General features: G+C 38.4%; 1 protein-coding gene across 1 annotated transcript in view; it reads left to right on the forward strand.

Annotated features, from left to right (window-relative positions):
• Window positions 1–23054, forward strand: part of LOC140232260 (sorting nexin-14-like) — a 56324-nt gene that overhangs the window by 14520 nt on the left and 18750 nt on the right. Inside the window, exons 6-16 of the mRNA XM_072312393.1 lie at window positions 855–939; window positions 3774–3930; window positions 4361–4436; window positions 6374–6418; window positions 7528–7611; window positions 8273–8387; window positions 9020–9175; window positions 11242–11299; window positions 12475–12541; window positions 14662–14717; window positions 17172–17240. Coding sequence (XP_072168494.1) covers window positions 855–939; window positions 3774–3930; window positions 4361–4436; window positions 6374–6418; window positions 7528–7611; window positions 8273–8387; window positions 9020–9175; window positions 11242–11299; window positions 12475–12541; window positions 14662–14717; window positions 17172–17240 — 968 coding nt within the window. The remainder of the gene's footprint in view (window positions 1–854; window positions 940–3773; window positions 3931–4360; window positions 4437–6373; window positions 6419–7527; window positions 7612–8272; window positions 8388–9019; window positions 9176–11241; window positions 11300–12474; window positions 12542–14661; window positions 14718–17171; window positions 17241–23054) is intronic.

The following is a 23054-nucleotide window of genomic DNA, read 5'->3' on the forward strand; positions in this document are numbered from 1 at the left end:
AGAAGGTATGTTCCTAGCAACCTTTGCAATGTTCATTCAAGCTTAGCGCCAGCTGTCTACGCACGACCAATCAGTAACTAGAAATCCATGCACTGACCAATAAGATCACTTCTTCGTTGTTAGGGGCGAAGTCTATCTGCGGCGCTAGACCCAAATCTTTGGACACGTTTCTTTTCCATTGAAAGTTGGAAAATCATGGCCCAGAGAAAACACTGATTTCTTGCCTTTTCTTTGATCATTTGGCTTTTAAATTTTAGCAGATGATACATGAAACACTAGACTGTAAAGTTACGTTGTATGCCTAAAACAGAAATTTGATGGTTTTGACCGATTTTGATGATTTGACTTCTAACTCGATTTTCTCAACTCGGCTGTCAGCGACTTTAGGATCCTTTTGTCGTGGCGGGTCACAAATAACAAACAATGGGTGTGCAATCATAATGAGAACATGTAGGTTTAGATGTTGCCCAATATCAAAGTGCACAGTGTCAAAATCTGAACCCATTGGCCTGAATTCACGAAGATGGTACAATCGAAACCATGGTTTAAACCATGGACAATTTGTATGGAGCGCCAAGTGTCGCATGGCCTATTTCATTACGAAATCAGTCATTTCGTCGACAAAATGTTATTTCATTGATGCAATGACTGATTTTGTTATGAAATAGGCCATGCGACACTTGGGGCTCCATACAAATTGTCCATGGTTTCAATTGTACCACCTTCCTGAATTCGGGCCATTGAGAAATATGATTTTGCTATAACACATGCTTCCCATAGACACCTGTCCAAGTATTCTCACGACTAGTCTTCCAACAAAATAAAAGGCAAAGTATGTTTCCTCTTTCCGCTAGATTGACCTGCCAACTGTCATTCTTGACAAGCTAATAAAAGCAGCTTTAAGCCACCTGGATGTCTACCTGAGAGCGAAGAAGAAAGGTATGTGTCGTTTTCAAAGTGTGCATTTGTAACATGTTTTTGACTTGATCACCTTGGCAACATGTGGCAATTATTGTTTTCTTTAAAGTGCATGATCATGTACAATAACAACATATGTTGTATTCTCCCTTTAGGATACCCATGTTACTTCAATGTCATGAAGACGAGCTGACTACAATGACAAGGTGTATACTCAGTTCATTCAAGAATATCATGTCCACTCAAGATGTATTTATACCTTTGTTTTGTGGAAGTATAGTTGCTTTAATGGAGTATCTTTAATCTGCATTTGCTATGCATGATTTACAATATGTGATATATGATATATTGGGTTGTAGATCATATGATTTTTGTGAAATGATAAATACAGAATGTACATGTGTGTACATGATTTCATCACAGTCTTCTGTTCTAAGCAGGTCAAATTTGTGCAAACAATAGTTCTTCTTACATTTGCAGAAGCTGTTCAAGATGATAAAACCAAACAAATAAGCTGTTTTTCAGCATTTTTGTGGCATATGCAGTGTAAGGGTTCTTACCCTGCTTCTGTACAAATTAAATGTTTTGCAGTGTGTATAATTAATGGGATATGTGTTGGAAGTTCCAACAGTGAATTGTTGCTGTCATGTGTTGCTGTCATGTCATTCGAATAAAGCTGTTACAGTTGCTATTATGAGGGTTGATAAAGCAACATTGTTACTAAGAGCATTTTTATAGCCATACTTTACTCACAATTTCTTCTTTGTATTACATTTGGAATGTAGGAGAGTGAAAAAAATGGTGTGAATAGTGGAACTCTCAAAATGTGATACAAGGAGACATTAGCCATTTTTTTGTGCCTTGACTTTTCACTTTAATGTAACTTGCCATGCCTTTTCAACAGCATTCAGTAATCCATCAGAACTTGACCTACTGTATACGCTATATATTTTGCGTGGGTTTTATTTTCGCGAATTTCGCGAGTCGGGAGCTATTCGCGAAATTAACAACATGCGAAAATATTACCTTCCAAAATGAATCCCTTGCCTTGACGATACGAACATTTTACGGCTTACCGAACAGACCATACTGGCTAAGCTTGTTTACGTACATATGCATGCCCACGTCTAACTAACGGTTACTACATTTAGTATACACAGCCCAGTCGCTGTGGTAGCATTCGTTGCTAGTAAGTTGAAAATTCACACTTTCTTTGCCACTTCATATTTTGTCTGGTCCCCCATTCGCGAATTTAACCACTCGCGAAAATGTGTGACATCGGCAATTCGCGAAAATTTATGTACGCGAAAATTATAGCGTATACAGTACATTGTAGTTGTAAAGTTCGCGAGCCCACCAAGATGTAATAATATGCCTCAGTCCAATGGGAAGGCCATGGTGATGCAATAGGAATTAAGTGAATTATGTAATCTCTATCAATTACGTCCACCAAGGGAGGAGGTTATGTTTTCATTACTGTTTGTTTGTCCGTGTGCAAAATAACTTAGAAAGTTGTGAACAGATTTAGATGAAACTTCCGATACTGGTTGAGAATGACGCAAGTAACAGTTGATTAAATTTTGGTAGTGATCTGACAATTTTATTGTGGATTTTGTGAACTAAGGATTTTTTATATTTTGGCAGGTAGGGGAAATGAACTTGGGAGTTCAGGCTGCATATTTTTTAGGTTTTCATACGCGCACTTTAAGCACGTGCTCTCTTTTTTGCTAAGGCGAGGCGCGCCGTGCAGCTGGAAGTTGATGACATAACAAAGGGTGCATTTATCAACTCCTTTTCTCGGCAGAAACAGGTTATCCAAACAGCTGTCAAGGAATTTTTACGAGTTGATAAACGCAAAGCTGTTTTGAAAGCCCTTTAGGAAAGCCTTTACAAAAGGCTGCGTTTATCAACTCTCCTTTCTCGGCAGAAACAGGTTATCCAAACAGCTTTCAAGGAATTTTTACGAGTTGATAAACGCAAAGCTGCTTTGAAAGCCCTTTAGGAAAGCCTTTTCGAAAGCCCCAAATTTGTGGCTATCCAAACAGGTTTCCTAAACAGGTTTTCAGAAACCTGTTTGTAAAAGCCTTTTGGAAGTTGATAAACGCAAAGCTGTTTTGAAACGGCTTTGTAGTCTTGTACTTCAGTACTTGTACTTCTCCTCGGGTCGAATGGCGCGATGCAGCTGTGCAGTGACAGGCCAGTTAAAAAGTCGTGTTCGCGAAGAGAGTTGATAAAAGCAACTATTTTGAAAGCCGTTTCTAAAGGGCTTTGGAAAGGGCTATCGAAAGCCGTTTAAACAGGGGAAAGTTGATAAACGCAGCCAAAGTCTCATGCCGCCACTCAGAAATATTTGAAGTATGTGCTAAACTGGATCTGCCTCACAGATAGGAAGACAATTGATTCATGTGACATTGCATCATGACTCGTCACTCTCAAAGGAAGATATGTCTTTATGATGGTAATTGCTTTTCACCATCCCTTCTTAGAAAACAAGCGGCACATTAATAGTACAGGCAGTTAGGCTTTGGAAAGGGCTCTCGAAAGGGCTATCGAAAGGGCTATCGAAAGCCGTTTAAACAGGGGAAAGTTGATAAACACAGCCAAAAAGGCTTCTACATTGGGAAATCGGGTGACGTACGAGTAGAAACCACTAATCTCAATGAAAGAACAAGATCAGTGGTGGAAATGAGCTGCTTGGCGGAGGTCTGCGCTCTCAGAGTGCTTCTCTAGTTGACAATTAGCTTCCAAACATCTGTACCAACTGGCCAAGAAAGCATTGCAGTGCACCTGCCGATCAAGGAAGGAAACACAATAAGGGTTAAAGGTTTTTACCTGCGTCCAACTTGTCTTTGCAGCGAGGTGGGGCCAAGACATGCAGGAGCTGACTCTGAAGCAATATGGCAGCCATCTTCATGTGGCAGCAAGAAACCGGCATGCAGAGCTGGAGTACATCAGACATCTATGCGAACTTCTCTTCCCTTTCATTGTTCCTAATCAGCCCCAAACTAGCAGGTAGGTATGGCATCTATGGATGTATGGGCATGGATGTATACAGTCACATGTGAAGGAAGTGATATGTGTCTTGAATGGCAGGTTCTATATGAACATTTCCTCCATTTTATGTGGCTACAGCCCATTTCAAGTAGCCTGTGAACGATTGCATAGTAATTTTTCTTTTATTCTTATTGGTATGCAGTGTTTAGAGAGACCAATCAAGTAATGAAATATTTTGGAATGTCATCATAGAAAATCTTGTGGTTTTACCGCATATTTCTTTTTTTTTCTGAATGATGTACCTATGGTGTATTTGAAAGCATACATGTATATGTGAATCATGCTTATATAGTACTACCGATATTGAATTCCTAGTTTGTGACCCCTCCTCCTTTAAGTTGGTTGTTTGTAGCAGCTACAATAATGTAATGATTGTTTTCTTTGACAGGTGCACGACATCATTTCTGAGGGAATTACTGTCTAGGTCTGTTATTATGCCTGCCATGGATGTCATTGCTAATCCGGTAAGTGTTGTTACCAATTCCCCATCTGAGACCCTATTCCTTATTCTATTCCACTACTCCAGATCCTATTCCACGTCCTACCAGAAATGAGAAATGGGGTCTGGTGTGATGAATGCTGTCCACGAATGAGAATGAGAGTTTGAGTGAGGCCTTGTGTCCTGGGAAAAGGGAGGGGTCCAGAATGAGAAATGGGTTCTGAAACGAGAGTGACTGTTTGAAACGAGGAATAGGGGTTAGGCATATACCAGTGGGGCATGGGATGGAAAATGGTGCCTGGAAAAAATAAATCAATAAATAGAAATAAAAAAAAATAAATAAATAAATAAATAAATAAATAATAGTAGTAGTAATAATAATAATAATAATAATAATAATAATAATAATAATAATAATAATAATAATAATAATAATCATGATCATAATAATAATAATCATAATAATAATCATAATAATAATAATAATAACGATAATGATGATGATAATAATATGATTTTATAAAGCACAAAACGTACTATATTCTTCCGTGCTGCAAAAGCTTCTGATGTACTTGATGATAATAAACAGTTCAATGAAAAGATGTGTTTTGAGTTGTGATTTAAAGTTGAGAATTTCCTGACTTCTAATGGTAGGTCATTCCAGAGTTTGGGAGCTGCACAGGCAAATGCTTTGTCTCCCATTGCTACTTTTGTTTTACATGTTGGAATGTGTAAGAGAAGAGTGTCCTTGGAACTATGCAAATTATGAGTGTGTTTGTAAGATTTAAGCACTAAAGATAAAAATGAGGTATGATGTCTGAAAAAGAAGGTCTGGGATGAGGAATGAGTTGTAGGATGAAAAATCCTTCCTAGACAACCTTTATCATCCAAGGGCTCTGTTTTATCAAAAGATAAAATTGATTTTAAATTTCCTTAACACACAGACTGCCATAGACTTATCATAGAAATCCACTTTATAATCAATTTTAACTCTTCATAAAACAGAGCCAAGGACCCTGTTTTATAAAGAGTTAAAATTGCTGATATAGTTGATTTCAACTGTAAGTCTATGGCAGCCTGTGTGGTAAGGAAATTTAAAATCGATTTTATCTTTTGATAAAACAGGGTCCATACCTCATTCTTCATTCCAAACACCAATCCTCATTGAAGACACCATTTCCCACCCTAGAAACCAATTCTCATTTAACCTGATGTTTATGATAAAATTTTACGGAGTCAAAAGGGGCCTGAGCTTTTGATCCTAGCAGAATCTTCGTCAGAGGCAAAATGACAAACGGGCAGGGAAGGCAATCACATATAAGGACTACACATAACAAGAACGGTCAGGGGAGGGTTAGGACACAGAACAAAGAAAACAAAAGGGGAGGGTTGGAGGTCATGGGCAAGGAGCCCAAAGGTTGTTACACTGTAATAAAATTTTTATTCAATTTATTCCGTAAACTTATTACAGCAGGTGTTGCCACTGTCCACTCTCATAACATGTTGAATTCATAATTCTCTGTATTCTTCCACGCTGAGCTTGGACTGATCATTTCTCATTTTTGAGAGCTGACAGGAATACACGATCACTATCTTTGAATAAGACTTAAAGAGAAATCTGTGTTCTCTACGAAAGCAGTTGGTTTCTTGTGATAAACTAAATAGCAGTAATTATTAAAAAAAATTGTAAAAGCATCATTACCATCATTATTATATTCATTATCATCGTCAGTATATCTCTTACAGTTTCTGTTGTTAAATTCAGCTGATGTTTTCTGTGATTTCATGATATTAATGTATCGCATTCCAAGTGATGATTTTCCCATTTGAACATTGTAGTTAACCCAAAGTGATAAGGTTATTGCGATCAAATGCAGAAAACCACTCATTCTTCCATCTTCATAGTCTATGCCGATGTGATTGAAATTCATTTTTAATCTCAATCACTCTCTTTTCGCACAGGATGTTGTCAACAAACTTCTTGAGATTTTCTTTGACAAAGAGCCAGTAAGTTATGAAACTCAAATTCAACATTCAACTCCACCCCTTGATGATGAGGAAAGATCTCTGTCTTGTTGCGTATATACTGTAAGAGTGGATATTTTCGCGCGACTAATTTTTCGCACTTGGCCGGGTAAGAAGTGTTTCACATGTTTTTAATTCTACGTAATCAAGACATCAACTACTGGAACATATGGCACGCAAAAATATTTGTGCGCTTTTATTTTCGCGCTAGCTTCTGGTTGCGCGAAATGCGTGAAAATTTCAACACTGCGAAAATTTCCACTTTACAGTAATTGTTTTCTTTTATTCCAATTAAGAAGAATGGCATCATGGCTAAATTTGGAATGTATTTAAATTATTGTATTATTAGTCTAAAGTTCAGAATAAAATAACTGCTTTAATACCTGCAATGATGTGCAGTGTTGCAGAATCATTTCAATACACAGTATGCTAGTTTGCACTGTAGGCCTGCATGACAGAGATATTCAAATAAATTATATAGTAATTGTGACATTTTTTGCTACTGTCTTACTTCAAACGGAGATTGCAGTGTGGTATTTGTTAATGTCATTTATGCAAACTTCAGCTTGTAACAACATCTAGCACATGAGAAATTAAATGTTTCTTTCATTTGCCAGTATGAAATAAAATTGTTTTGAGTGTTTCCTGTTAAATCCCTAGTTAATCTTGTGGGTAATCCCCTGAGTGACAAGTCTGAAAGGGGTTTCAGTCTGTGAATATGGCATAAAGAGGAACACTTTGGCACTGCCTGAAAACACAAAACACATTAGAATGACAAAGTATGGTAGTGTATGACAATGCTTCATGACTCTTAGTATTCAAAGAATGCATTCCAGAGGAGGTGAGTAAAACAGTTGTTACATCCACGGTGGCGGATCTAGAGGGGGGGGCACACCGGATGCGCAGCCCCTCTTTATTTTTTGTTAAAACAAAAGAAATGAAAAGAAAAGAAAGGGGAGGGGGCAGGTGCGACCCCATATAATTTTGTGAAGGCGCCTCTCCTGTCCGGAATCCCTGGATCCGCCCCTGATCCATGAAATGGTCCATTCTGATGTTTTGAGATAAACTGTATTATAAATCTCCACACTCAGATGGCTATATCAAATGACCCAGCCACTGAACCCGTCAACATCTTGAAGGCATTCTCTGAGGCCAAGACTGTCAATGCTAACAATGTGAGTACACCTTTTTCTTTTTTAGTTTTCTTTGTTTTGTAAGCTAACTTTCGAATGCATCTACACAGTACCACTATGAGCTTATCAGTTGGATAAAAGTTCATTTTGCCACAATCAGTTGCAGTTAACCTGTTTGATGAGATCGATCACTGATGTGAGAGAATTGATTTCCCACTAGTCGACATAGCTGGCACACGCCAATCTGAGAGAATGGGATCGTATATTGAGGAAAGTGAGTGAGTCTCAGTTGTTCACATTCACAAACAAGGAAAAATTTTCAACTGAGACCTTTGGCAATACTTTTATACAACATCAGTCATTTCGTCAACAAAATGACCATTCCGTCAAGGAAATGTTAATATTTCGTAACGAAAGGAACATTTCATCTACAAAATGACTGATTTTGTAACAAAATAGGACATGTGACACTTGGCGCCCCATACAAAACTACCGTCTTTGTCCATGATTTTAACCATGGACAAAGATTGCACCACCTTTGTGAATTCAGGCCGTAATGTTTGTATGTTTTGAAAGAGTTTGATTTAACAGGCTGCGTTTAAAGCAGTGTACGGCATCTTTTCCCATGTTTGCATTACTCTTAGCTATATGAGAATGTGAGTTTTGATCAGAATGAAGCCATTTTTCGCTCTATTCATATCAGGCTCTCCACTATGAGACATCGGAAATTTTGAGCAACAGCACCCTCCTGTATCCCTTTCTACAATTCATGCGGAGAGAGGGTGCCCTCAACCTCCTGCAGTTTTGCTTGACAGTCGGTCAGTATCCTCAAAAATATGGTATATTGAATATCTCTTACTGTACTGCCAAACCAGAAATTTTCATGTGCATTTTGATTTTGCAAGCGCCAAGATTTGTGAAATTTGAAAATTAATGCACACGAAAGTTCTTGTCTACATTATATGCATAAAATGCCTGTGGCTAGTCACAGAAGTTTCATGCTGTGAAAAAAAGCCGTCGGCTCAAATTCGTAAAAATTTCATGCCGCGAATATTTCCAGTTTCGCAGTGTGTCAGTAGTGAGCCTTGCTATTAAAAAAGAAAAATGTGCGATTCATATGAAACGTGCATATTTACAATGTACCTTTTCTGGGCAAAGTCACAAAGATGTATATTGCCAAATTTTGTCATAAGCTTTGAGTTAATCCCCCAAGTTAGTCTACTCTGGCATAACAATGTGCCTCAGTTCAACAGGAAGACCATGGTGGCATAATTAGGGATTAGTGGATTAAAGTAGTCTGTAACAAGCAAGACATTCCATCCCTTTCAACAGATATAAGCTTTTTAGACCTAACCATGCAAGTGCCATTCTTGAAAAACCTTATGAGATCAAAATCTTTCTTTCATCTTCACTCAGTTTGATTCTTTCTGAATGTTATCACTGATTCTAGAGGACTTTAACCGTCGAAGCCTTGTTCCGGACATGACTGACCAGCAGAAAAGAGACCTTCACCTTGAGGCCAAGGAACTCTACAATCTCTACTTTGACCCACATGCTTTGGACAGCATCAACTTTGACAAAGAAATTGTAGATGCAGTCCGGAATAGTAAGATGTCTCTCTTTTTACCCGTATCTGTTTGATTAAAGCTCATCGCAGTTATGGAGAATCACATCGTAAATTATCATGTAGATTCTATTCATGTTACTTGAAATGGATACCAAACAACTGTTTCTTTTGGTGATAAACCTTTTTAGGGAAAGAAGAAGTTATTTAAAATGTTGTGTTCCTATTTTTATGATGATCTAGTGATAGTGAAATATTGGAGATTTATGAAAACACATCACTTTGTCAATTTTAATCCCTTGTATGTACCTATGTGTTGAGCATATGAAGAAACAAACCAGGGCACTATACTTGTAGTTTGTACACAGCATAAAAGAATGTGGTACTTCAAATTCATGAAATTCTTCCGTCGAGATGTTTTCATTGCAACTGATTGACAAATTGCCCTACATCGACGTAAATAAGCACTGAATTGATCAGTGTTTTAGTAGTAGCCATGATAAAAAATCGTGGGCGTACATACTCGAGAAGGATTCGAACCTACGACCTCCTGATCACCGGACAGGCGTCATCTCCACTAGACCACCAAGCTTTCGCCCGACAGAAAGTGTTGGTTCTAATCCTTATAGCATGCAGCGGGTACTGCTTTGTTATTCAAATTCATGAAATTCTTCCGTCGAGATGTTTTCATTGCAACTGATTGACAAATTGCCCTACATCGACGTAAATAAGCACTGAATTGATCAGTGTTTTAGTAGTAGCCATGATAAAAAATCATGGGCGTACATACTCGAGAAGGATTCGAACCTACGACCTCCTGAGCACCGAACAGGCGTCATCTCCACTAGACCACCGAGCTTTCGCCCGACAGCAAGTGTTGGTTCTAATCCTTATAGCATGCAGCGGGTACTGCTTTGTTATTCAAATTCATGAAATTCTTCCGTCGAGATGTTTTCATTGCAACTGATTGACAAATTGCCCTACATCGACGTAAATAAGCACTGAATTGATCAGTGTTTTAGTAGTAGCCATGATAAAAAATCATGGGCGTACATACTCGAGAAGGATTCGAACCTACGACCTCCTGATCACCGGACAGGCGTCATCTCCACTAGACCACCGAGCTTTCGCCCGACAGCAAGTGTTGGTTCTAATCCTTATTTCATGAATTTGAATTTGAATAACAAAGCAGTACCCGCTGCATGCTATAAGGATTAGAACCAACACTTGCTGTCGGGCGAAAGCTCGGTGGTCTAGTGGAGATGACGCCTGTCCGGTGATCAGGAGGTCGTAGGTTCGAATCCTTCTCGAGTATGTACGCCCATGATTTTTTATCATGGCTACTACTGAAACACTGATCAATTCAGTGCTTATTTACGTCGATGTAGGGCAATTTGTCAATCAGTTGCAATGAAAACATCTCGACGGAAGAATTTCATGAATTTGAATAACAAAGCAGTACCCGCTGCATGCTATAAGGATTAGAACCAACACTTGCTGTCGGGCGAAAGCTCGGTGGTCTAGTGGAGATGACGCCTGTCCGGTGATCAGGAGGTCGTAGGTTCGAATCCTTCTCGAGTATGTACACCCATGATTTTTTATCATGGCTACTACTAAAACACTGATCAATTCAGTGCTTATTTACGTCGATGTAGGGCAATTTGTCAATCAGTTGGAATGTGGTACTTCTTTTGAATTTTTACAGCCCTAGTGGAAAATTAGGGTAGTCATTTGATTCATTCTATATTTTTTAGCGCAAAGTGTACTATCTTTAGCTACAGATGGCTATTCATGTCCTCAGTGCTTCCATGTCCTGCGCCCCTTCTACTGTAAAAGTGGAAATTTTTGCAGTGTTGAAATTTTCGCGCATTTCACGCAACCAGAAACTAGCACGAAAATAAAAGCACGCAAATTTTTTAGCATACTAGATGTTCCTGTACGTACTGTGTTGATTCCGCAGAATTCAAAGCTCACGAAACTCTTCTTAGCAGGCCGATCGGGAAAAATTAGTCGCACAAAAACATCCACTTTTACAGTATTTGTGCTATAATTTGCCCAGTTTCCTTTATATTTGATTTGTTAACCACATATTGTCTCTCTGTTCACAGTTGTGACTGGGCATTATGAGAAGATTGTAGAGATGAGGAAGACAAAGTCACTGTTTGAGTGAGTTCTTCTCCTGAAAACTTACACATGTACAAGTACTGTATACGCCATATATTTCGCGAGTCTAAATTTTCGCAATTGGGACTGCCCGACAATTTCGCGAGTGGTTAAATTTGCAATCATGGAGTCCTGTACTGAACAGAGAAATGTGTACGCGTACGTCACATTCATATCGGCATCAGAGTCAATATTTTCGCGTGTTTTTAATTTCACGAATAGCAGCTGACACGCGAAATTCGCGAAAATAAAAGCCTCCGAAATATTCGGCGTATACAGTACTGAAGTTGCACTTTGTTCTTCGTCAGTGGTACCTCCCTGGTTTGAGTGAGTGTGTGTGTGTGTGCACATGTGCCCTAGTAATAGTAGTAGCACGGGTATTGATTGAATGCATGGGTGTACATAACATTGTATGCAGTTGTTTCTGTGGAGACCTCACATTCAATTTTCATGAATGGAAATGTCGAATCACCTTGTGTCTTTTCTTTGAATTGAATGAAAACATACAAGCAAGCAATTGCAAATTTGTTTTGAAGCTGCACAGCAAAAAAAAAAAAAAAAAAAAAATGAAAATGATAGAATAATCCCATAAAGATGTTGACATTTACAGTGTACATTATTAAGCTTTTCGTGTTGTTTTATTTTTGCAAAGGAATATATACATTGTAGGTTTTGTCTTCGATTTTTCCCATCATTCCCTGTCATCAGTTTCTTCCTGTTTTTCCTTTCACATTAATATTTTTTTCCCACAAGAGAGCTTCATTGTGTTGTTTGTGTGTGTATGTCTTACCTTTCCCTTTTAAGTAAAGTGGCCTACAGGTAGTCTAGCAGGTGGAGTAATTAGATATTGTTTTGAGGAGGCTGCCAACTCCAAGCTTTGCTTTTTAGTAGTCGCCTCAATTTCCAATCAGTTTTGATTCATTGTTTGTCATAAAATTTGCCTTTATTGTACATTGTATTTCATTTCAGAGTATCTTCTGTGATTGCAATGTTGTATTGATTTTGTATAGTTACGTGTATTTACATGTAAATGTCTATTTGCATTTACCTTTTGGCTGGAAATTAGATAAATGAAAAGAAATGAAATGTACAGGCAATTGTGTGGACTTTGGCAGGTGAAGGGCTGTTGCTGGATTGTGATATAACATCCCATCATGTCTGTTGATTCCTGTTCACAGAGCCTATGAGTATGTCTTCAGTCTCCTAGAGAGTATGTACTGCCCAATGTTTCATCATTCAGAGGAGGTGAGTCAGAGAAGATGCCTCAAGTTAGGTTCACATGTGACACATTTTGCGCGGTCAGACTGGCAAAAGATCAAGAGGATTAAGTTTGCAATCTGTAAGATCTCAAAGTTTTGCCAGTGTGACTGCAAACTTCCCGCAAAACTTCTCGCGAAACGTCCCACTCCAACTAGGGATGTTTCCCTCACCCCCACCAAACTTCTCGATATGTTTGTGGGCGGTGTCTCCGAAGCGCGAGGCCATTGTCATGTACAGATGTGCATTGTTACGTCACAATCACTAGCCATCTGATGGTGCGTTCTCTCTTCTTTCTTGTGCGCACATACCAATGACCCAAACTTCTTGATCCAAGTTTGGCTGCCAGTGTCACCACACAACAGAAGATCGCGACGACTTCGCGATGTTAAACTTCTCAATCTTTTGCCAGTCTGACCGCGCCTAGTACTCCAGGTTTAGAGAAAGCTAGAGGCCTCTAACACCTATTGTCATTTTGTGACCTGCCAGGCAGAAGGGCCCTAGCATGAAATTTTGCCGCAAATCAAAGTTTTGTTTGTGACACAATTTGACAGAGTTTTGAAAGCTCTTTCCTTATGATGCGACCATCATTTCTTGTGAATATTCAAGCTCACACTGTAAGACCCTTGAATATGTCTCTAAGCATGGTTAGTTAAGTTCACCTTAGCCCGTTGAGGATGTACTGATATTGCTGTGATATGCATTTCCCATAGACACCCAGAGACTCCAACTCTCCCGTTTTCGACGAGAGATCTCCCGCCGAAAACCCACTTTTGCAAAATCTCCCGTTCTCCCGTTTGAGATTTAATTTCTCCCGCCCTGGCTCAATGTCTCCCGTTGGATAGGATTTCTTACTTATTGCTATCGTATATTGCAAAAATAAGCCTTAGATAGCACCAGAGAGCTTCTATAACCCTAGGAACTTCGCGCTTCGCTCACATAAACTTGGGTCTCCCGTTTGCTAGGGGTTTCAGGCGGGAGAATCTCCAGATCAGAAGTTACTTGGGGTTGGAGTCTCTGGACACCTGCCTGAGTATTCTCGAGACTCTTCAGCGGGTTAAACACAAATTTATCACATCAAAGAACTGCTGAAAAAAAAAAAAACCTTGCAAATGACATGGAAACCAGTGATACATATAAACTGCGGTAAGTGTAGGAAAAAGTAATAGGAACACTTGAATATTGCTGCATGGTTTGTAGAATAGTCAGAGAGGTTTTGTGCTCACTACCTTTAACTCTTTATGTGCCACGTTCGCACGCCCGACTCAGTCTGTGGCGTACCAACTTTGCATATTCTGCTCAAACGCACAAACCCGCCTAACCCGATTGATAAATCGCCAAATGCCACAATACAATGAAAGCGTTTCTCGTGATTTCGTTCCTCTCACTTATAGTTTGAATTTTATGTGATGATTGACTAGCAAGTGGTGTTATCTCCTGAATTTGTGTGCAAATTCTAAGTTTCTGTCACTATTTTGTGCACAGATGTCATGCCTTTGTACAATAATGTAGTTCCTGGTCATTTCAAAGAAAAGCAATAACAGATTTGTCATACAATTTTAAAGCTTGGCATTTTCTCTACCACTTTGCTCACCACGTGTCCAGCTAAACAGAAATCTATAAAAAATCCATGAATTTTACAAACAGAATATTTTCCCAAAGCATGACAACGTTGGTGTCTCCGAATAACGTGACACACAGGGGGTTTCCACCATGGCACATTAAGAGTTACAGTTTAGAGGGTGAACTATATAAAATGTCTCTGATTGAAAGGAGGGACTTGCAGTACAATACTTAGTAATGGCAGACTTCGCTCCGCACGCTTGTGCTCTGCTTGCTCAGCAAACAGTTGTATGGGGCATACTTGAACTTTTATATGAGTAATATTTTTACCTTCTATTCCTTTGTACTGATGTAAATTAGTCTCCCTATCTTGTGTGGACTCCAATGCTGGTAGTGTTAGATTTGCTTGTTCCTGGATGAGAAACAGAAGGGTGTAAGTGCCAGCCTGGTTGTGCACTAGCACCCTTCTTGCTCTCAAGTGACAGTGGACACAGTTTTTTGCAGTCATCTGATAAGTGCCTTGCTCCGTTCTCTCCTCTTGACAGTACTTCACACTGCTGTGTGGAAAGAGGGCACACTCACTGGCCAAGGTTTCAAACAGGTAGGACTAATGTGATTCAGATTCATCTATCTGAGTGAACCAAGTTGAAAGCATTAGACATACACTTGTATGATGAGGGCAAGACTTATATATTTATGCAATTTTGAAGTACTCCCTGAGATCAGTATTAAAGGGAAGCTCCATCCTGGTATTATGCTGCTTCATGTGACAACAGCAAAATCAGAGAAGTATATTAGTGAAAATATGGGAAAAACACTGGACACACACAGAAAGGTTGTGAGAGAGTATGAAAGACAAATTGCCAACTGTGTGTAATCTGCAATGTAGGTGGATGAGCAGAGCTCTCTCCATTTGTTTTGTACACAAATGTCACTAATTTTCTTTCTTTTTTTTCAAATATTTAGGCACAGGCAGAACTTAACCTTGTAAGGACATACAGGAAGATATTACCATGATTACAATCCAAGAATAGGTCAAGAGAACATTTTTCTTGGGTGAAAAATGAAAGTGGGTGAATTGCTGGTGTACAAACTGAATGGAGAGCTTCTCAACGCGTATTTCACACAGAAGCTGCCAATTTTGTCTTACTATCTAAACTTTAACAGTTCATATCTTTTTTTTGTGACTGATTTTTTTTTTCTCCATGATTTTTACTGATTTACTTCTCTGAATTTTGTGTTGTCATACAATGCAACTTGATATCAGGATGGAATTTCCTTTTAACCCGTTGAGGACGGTTTGATTTTGCTACAACACGCATTTCCCATAGACACCTGCCCGAGTATACTCGGGACTCGTCCTCAACGGGTTAAAGGCCAGGCCACATGGGAAGACACGGCGAGCGCGATTGAATCAATCTTCATTGGCTGCCCACTGGGGTACATTTGAAAACCACGGCTAGCTAGAACAGAATTACACGTCAGTAATTATGTGTATTGAAGCATACACTCATTGGTAACATTCAACTTCAGTCCAGGTTCTTTAGCTTTGTGTGTACTGTGCATGAAGCAGTAGAAAATTCATTATGCAGATTTCCAAATAATTATATCCTTGTCAGGCCGGCCTCCCTTAGCACAATCTCCCTATGCTACTAGGTCTTTTAGAGCTACAAATTGATAGCATGCAGACACATGTGATCTATTGGTGTACAGGAATGCATTTTACTGAGAACAGAGAGTGTTTGTAGTGTTGAGCTACACTTGTATATTTAAAATGTCACAAATCCAATATTTTTGTGGAAAATGTCAGACAAGAACACAATTATAAAGCTATCAAAGTGTGACAGGATGGGATATCAATTCTTAACTCTTAGGTATCTACTTATTTCTCACTTCTTTATCTGTTTATCATTTGATAAAATGATACCTGCCATGCTGTTTCCTGCTGTTTGTATAAGCCAATCCCCCAGTATATCATTTATAAGTTCACAAGAAAATCTCGTTTAAGATATATATACATATACATTATGTTGTATGTCTTAATATCTTTTGAGGAAGGTCCTCATGATTATATTTGAAAGTAGTATAGTAATGTCTTGATGTATGTGTGAGAAGAAAGATATATGTGATTCTTTTTAATATGCAAGTGTTATTTGATGGTCAGTGTAAGACATTTAGTGCACTCAATACTTCAATGTGATGTTATGTTTTCCCTTTTGAAGTTTTAAATTATTATGGTACTTATTTATACCCATTATTTATGTCAAGTTAACGTCTTACTATGCCATGTACAGTTGTGAGTTTCTCTCAGCGTGTTTTTACTGGTAACCAGTCACAAAGCATTTATAACCAATATCGTCCAGTGCATCTTATGTTTAAATTTTGTCCGACATAATTCGTAATTCCTGATCAGATTTTATGTCCATGTAAAAGTTTGTCCCATTGCAAGTCCTCATGTGTACTTACTTTGCTGAGGTGACTCTAGTTATGTTGTTTTCACTATACATGTAGGTGTCATAATATTTGCATCTGTTATGCTGTTAACACTGGAAAGTGTGCCAAAATATTTACATCTGTGTAAACTCACAGATACACTCTGCCTATCATCTGCAAAGTTGCTGCTTGAAGCAAAATGTATCCGTTGCTGAAAAGTTACTATGAATCACTGATTGTGATGTATTATGAGGCAGTCAGTATTGTGCTGCAGTAGGCATATAATGACTCTGAAATACTTACTAATATGTTGTTATTGTGTTTTTATTTGTTTCCTTTGTGTTTCCCACTTTTGCTTCATTTGGACTAAACCACTTTGTTTCTCTCCGCTGGAGTGACTTGTCTTCTGTCCAATCACCTCTACATCTCCTTGTTTTGTTTTTACATGATTACATAAACCACTGACTTTGTCGTTCTGTTACATTTATGTCCAATATATCAATATCATCCACGCCCACCCTTGTCATATCTTTTTTTTTTCTTTGTGATATATTTGTTGTCAACCTTTTATGGACTATTAACCCCACCGCCCCTCTGAACCCCCCTTTACTTTAACCGTGAGTAGATCTACCCCTGAACCGGTACCCTCACCTGTAAACTCTACCCCACCCCCACTCACAGTTCTCCAGCGGTCAGTACCTTCCCCACCTCCATATCTCTGTGCTTGTAGCTGTGAGCTGTTCACCTGTATCCAACAGTTACTAGTTCCACATTAAACTGTGCTATAAATATTGTATGATGGTGGCTGTTATCTAGTTTGTACATCTTTGTCTTACGGCTAGTTCTTTTTTTTTTCTGTGTCATTTGATGTTCTAGTCCTCACCAACTGTCTCGACAGATTTTGTAGTTCTGTTCAGATGTAGAATCCGAGCCTGTGATAGAATACATAAAAATATAGATTGAATGCCCCAAGATTTTTCATGCAGCATAGAAATGTTCATGGAACTCATTTTTCCCCCCTTCAAGGATATTTCAACTTTTTCCATTCATATGATATTCACGTCAGGCAATTGTATGTGCTATGTATTCAAGCATGACCAAGATTCCATTGAGATGCACTGTCTGCTCGATACCTGATCCTTGCAAGCAGCCAGGAGCCTGTATATGTTTGAAGAGCATCTGCCATTTACATGGTACACAAAAAAGGGACTGTGATTTTTAGCCCGTTTAAGACGAACTGATTTGCTACAACAAGTTATCCCATAGACCCTCTGGACTCGTCTTCAATGGGTTAAGACAAATATGCAGGATTCAGGTCGTAGATTGTTATATCATTCAGTCTTTAAAGGACAAGTTCACCTTCATAAACATAAGGATTGAGAGAATGCAACAATATTAGTAGAACACATCAGTGAAAGTTTGAGGAAAATCGGACAATTGATGCAAAAGTTATGAATTTTTAAAATTTTTGTGTTGGAACCGCTTGATGAGGAGACTACTAAGGCTCGTGATGTCATATGAGTACAACAGTGTAAAGAAACTGTAAAGAAAATTCAACATATTTTCACTTTTTTCGCATAATAAAAGAGCACTTGACTTGCCTCTTTATAAAGGCGATGGGAATAATATTACCCATAACATATGTCAGTAACGAGTCAAGGGAATGTGTACTTTTTTCAAAAGATGAAATTTTGTGAAATTCTCTTTATATTTTCCTTATATTGTTGTACGCATGTGACATCATACACTGTAGTAGTCTTCTCATCCAGCGGTGACTGCACAAAAACTTCAAAAATTCATAACTTTTGAATGGATTGTCCGATTTTCCTCAAACTTTCAATGATGTGTTCTACTAATATTGCTACATCCTCTCAATCCTTATGTTAATGAAGGTGAACTTGTCCTTTAATTGGGTCTCATCTTGAGAAATCAAGCAAAGCATGGCAGTCCCTCTATGTACACTTTATGCATTTTTTTAGTCCCAAGGAGCTGGATGTATCATGTATCGGTTATATGGAAAATAACTGTATCTTGGAAGCAACAGAGTTTTAAAAAAATATAAATCAGTAATCATGCTATGAGAAAGTATAGCTGCTTTGTGAACTTGACAAGTGTAAACTACTATTAGCATTGCTTTTACTATTGTTATGTGCCATGCACTGATGGTCTTTATGACATGCAAATATGAGAACTTATAAATACCTCTTCACAGTTTGATGATCTAAGGTGTGATGGTATTTGCCCTCTGTAGATTGTCATGTTTTTTTTATTGAGGTAGCAATCTTGACTGATAAATAGTTGACTGATGAACAGACAAGTTGTGTATTTGCTTCCCTTGCTTGCACTGAAATCTTTGCCTCTAGTTAAATCAAATGGGGGGGGGGGGGACACACCAAAAACCTATAAAGCACAAGAAATTCTAGCAGTAGGCTCTGCTCTCCCACCCTGCATAGGGTATTTATGGCCCCATTGCCCAACTTTTGCTCTGAGCAATTCTGCCTCTCCCGCCCCGCCCCGCCCCTCCCCCTCCCCGCCCTTTCCCCCTCCTTGTATTGCTTCATTACAGCAGTATGCATGCACAATAGCCCTGTAGTATTCACAGCAGTACGGTAGTCACACAGCTATATGAATATAACCTGGGTATATTATGTTACAAATGTACCTTCAAGAAGGCATACATGATTTAATCATTTAACTCAAAAGTATAACAAGCAGTGGTAAAACAAGCCAACGTATAATATTCTTGCCAAGTACAACCATCAAGGCCTTTACTGCAAGCTGGTGGTGGAATCAGTAGTTGCATTGTATTTTACAGTGTACACATACAACTGTGTAAAGGTATGCTTCATGCACACTCCTCAATTTGGCAATGTATCATTCATAATCTATCAGAACAAGTTCTAGGCTCTTATCTCTGCATTTTATCTCTGATTCAGTCCACATATGTACCCATTTTATATTGATGACAACATTTTACTCAATTTTTCCCCAATGTATTAAGTATATTATTTGGGACAATATTTTCTTTATCATCTAATTAATTTATGTTCATAAATGGTGATCATAGTAGGGGCCTACATGTATTTTGCATGAATGTATGGATAACTTATCACAAATTATTGTAACCAGACTCTATTATACCACAGATAAATGTACATACTGTACCTTTGCAAGGTTTGGGAATTTTTAACACTTTTTTTTTCTTCTTGTTCTACAACACATAACTTGATTAATATTGTAGGCACCACTAAGAACAGATTCTATGTAGAATGATTATAGTCAGTGGCGGATTCAGAGGGGGCGCACCTGGCCCGCGCCCCCTTTTTTGTTTTTTGTTAAAACAAAAGAAATGGAAAGAAAAAAATGGGGGTCACATGCGCCCCCTTTTAATTTTGTAAAGGCGCCTCCCCGTTACGGAATTCTTGGATCCACCCCTGATAGTGTAGGTATCCTGATGGGTTTGGACCTTTAGGAAGTTGTGTGTGTGTATTAAAGCCTTATCACATGTTCTTGCTCAGGCGAGGTGCTGCTACCTTAGCTGGAAGCTGATGATGTAAACGAAAGGCTACTATGTTGGGAAATTGGGCGATTTTTAGCATGCGAGTAAAATGGGTGGAAATGAGCTGCTTGGCAGAGAACTGTGCTGTCATAGTGCTTCTCTAGTTTATGTTTTGTAATATAACCTTTCCTTTCTCTTTGTTTACTTTGTTATGAAGGAGATGGGACAACACTGAGATACTAAGCTGGATTTGCATGATTAAATTCTAAGTTTTTGTCACTGTATGTGCAAAAGTCTGGCCTTTTCAGTAATGTAGCTACTGGTCATTTGAATGAAAAACAATCATAGATTTGTCATATCATTTACATCAGGGCAAAGCTTGGCATTTTCTCTACAACTTTGCTCACTTTATGCCCAGATTAACAGAAATCTATAGAAGTTACATAGATTTGAAAAACTGAAAGCCTTCTCAAAGCATGACTACGATGGTGTCTCAGAATAATGTGGCACACAGGAGGTTTCCACCATGACATATAAAGAGTTAATCTCTTGAATCTTGGCTCTCATAGAATTTGCAAAATTAAAATGCACGCGAACATTCCTTGGTGTACAGTATGTGGTGTGCCATGAGTGCTAATATGCAGAATCTGTCACGAGGTGTATTTGAACCACTTCTGGTCTACATTTCTGTTGTTTAGTGATTCCCCTGGATAGGAATGAGTTGTTCATTTCCTGGCATGATTTGAAAATGTTAGCTAGCAGTCCATTTGGTTCATATAGTCAGGGTTCCGTCGCTAATTATAAACAGCACCTAGTGTCAAATTCATGTCAGTGTCAAATAGTGTATGCACTAGCTACATGTAAATCTAGCTTACTTGGAATGGTGATCATGTAACATAATGTCCAGTATATAAATAATTTTATGTTGTATGTTGTATGTTGTATGCACACTACTTGTAGTATGTGATTGATTCACAGTACGGTTATATTGTGTATTTGATATTTAGCCCCATGTCAGTTTATAGTTACACATACTATAGCCAGTCTGGTTTGAGGTTGTTGTTCTTGTTGTTGTTGTTGCTTTGTTTTCATGTGGGTGGGTTATTTGAACCTGCAATAAAAATAAATGTACTGTAATGCAAGCTATTTTGGCGAATTGGAGCGAATTGGAGCCAACAGCTGTTTTCACAGCATGAAATTTTCATGAATTGCCACTGGCATTCAATACATAGTGTAGATAAGAACTCTCATGTGCATTTTGATTTCGCGAATCTTGGCTCTCGCGAAATATGCAAAATTAAGATGCACATGAACATTTCTGGTTTTACTGTAAACTTTTATTTGTGGGGGGGGGAGGGGGGAGAAAGGCAAGACTGTTCTAGAGGAACAAGTACTTGATATGAAACCAGCTGTGTGCATACAATTAGAAGATTAATCTATAGAAATAGAATATATGACCCTGCATCACAAAACCAACAAAAAGTCGCCAGAAATGGATTTTTAACCCTAAGAGCAGATTCTGAAAGAGCAGACTTAAAGCTTTAAAATGATGTATAACTCAGTTCAAATGGACTCTCCTAATCTCTCCAAATATTTGACAGAAAGCACACATGCCAGAAAAGTGTGAGCTGAGAAAAGAGGCTCTGAAGGAAAGGGTCTATTCAAGCACCTAATCTTCACCAAGCCATGCTAGCTGTGTAATGAGTGGGACAAAAAACACAGTGCAAGCCTTGGGAGCAACAACAATGAAGGGATTATCAGCTTTGGCTGAAATTAAGCATGCTCTATTCACACATTCTTTCCATGATTGATGCCAACTTTCAAAGCAGAGCCATCATCCTTTCTAAAGATATTAGAATTAAAAGTGAAGAATGACTGTGTACAGGGTTTTTAACCCGTTAAGGACGAGCCCGGAGTATACTCGGGCAAGGGTCTATGAGAAATGCGTGCTGTAGCAAAATGAGTTCGTCCTCAACGGGTTAAGAAATGAAGAAGGGACTCCATAAGACACACCTAATCACACTATTCCCCCCCCCCCAAAAAAAAAAAAAAAGTGTTCAAGAAAAACTGAAAAACACAATTTCCTGTTCGTTTTATGATCTCAAGCTTTAGCATAATGTATAAGAAGAATAGCTCTTTTTAATAGAAAATATGAAAAACTCCACATTGGCTACATTGACCCATTTCACCTATTTTCATTCCTCACACCAAATCAGTGTGTGCGACTTTTTTGTTGGTTTTGTGATGCAGGGTCACATATGGAGTGGTGGAAGTCAAGCGTACAGTCAGGAGATAACAATGTGTCACTTTCCTGTTATATCATCAAATCATACTTGTAGAAAACAAGGAATGGCTGCATCTTTGATTCTAAAGTATATCATTAGATTTGCCCATGTAGCTGTGTAACAGCATTGAAAGTTGCTGCTGGAGCCCATCCCCTTCTTTTGATGCATTTTTTATAGTTGATACTTTAGTCCACATTTGCATGCCAAATTCATTTGTGATTTGAGATTTGAATTAGCAGCATAAAGACATTCCTGTAAGATGAACTGTTAGCAAATGCATGGCATATGCTTGATGATTGGATAGTTTGCCAGTTTTCATTAGCACTCAGTCATTGTAATCCCAAACCCCATTTGTGCATTTTTCCCTTTTGAAATAATTACTTCTTAATAGCAGTGCAAATGAATTTGAAGCAAAATCATCAAATTCACATCACCTAGACAATTATTTTCAATGTCACATGTTCAAGAACCTAGTTGTAGTAACATTGAAATGGTCGTAACTTTTATAGTGTTTGCATTATTCATTTTAAATTGTTTTTTCTGTCAGTTGCTTCATGAATCTATTTCAGTGCAATCATGCAGCACCATTTTCATACAAGAAACACTTGGCCATTTAATATTAAAAGCCTGATGTAGGATCCGATAAGCTTACATCCTGCATAGACAGACCATATCATCAGCCAAGAACCAGCAGAGTGCTATCACATTGTAAAGATTTGAA

This window comes from Diadema setosum, chromosome 8 (assembly GCF_964275005.1).
Source record: "Diadema setosum chromosome 8, eeDiaSeto1, whole genome shotgun sequence".
Lineage (NCBI taxonomy): Eukaryota > Metazoa > Echinodermata > Echinoidea > Diadematoida > Diadematidae > Diadema > Diadema setosum.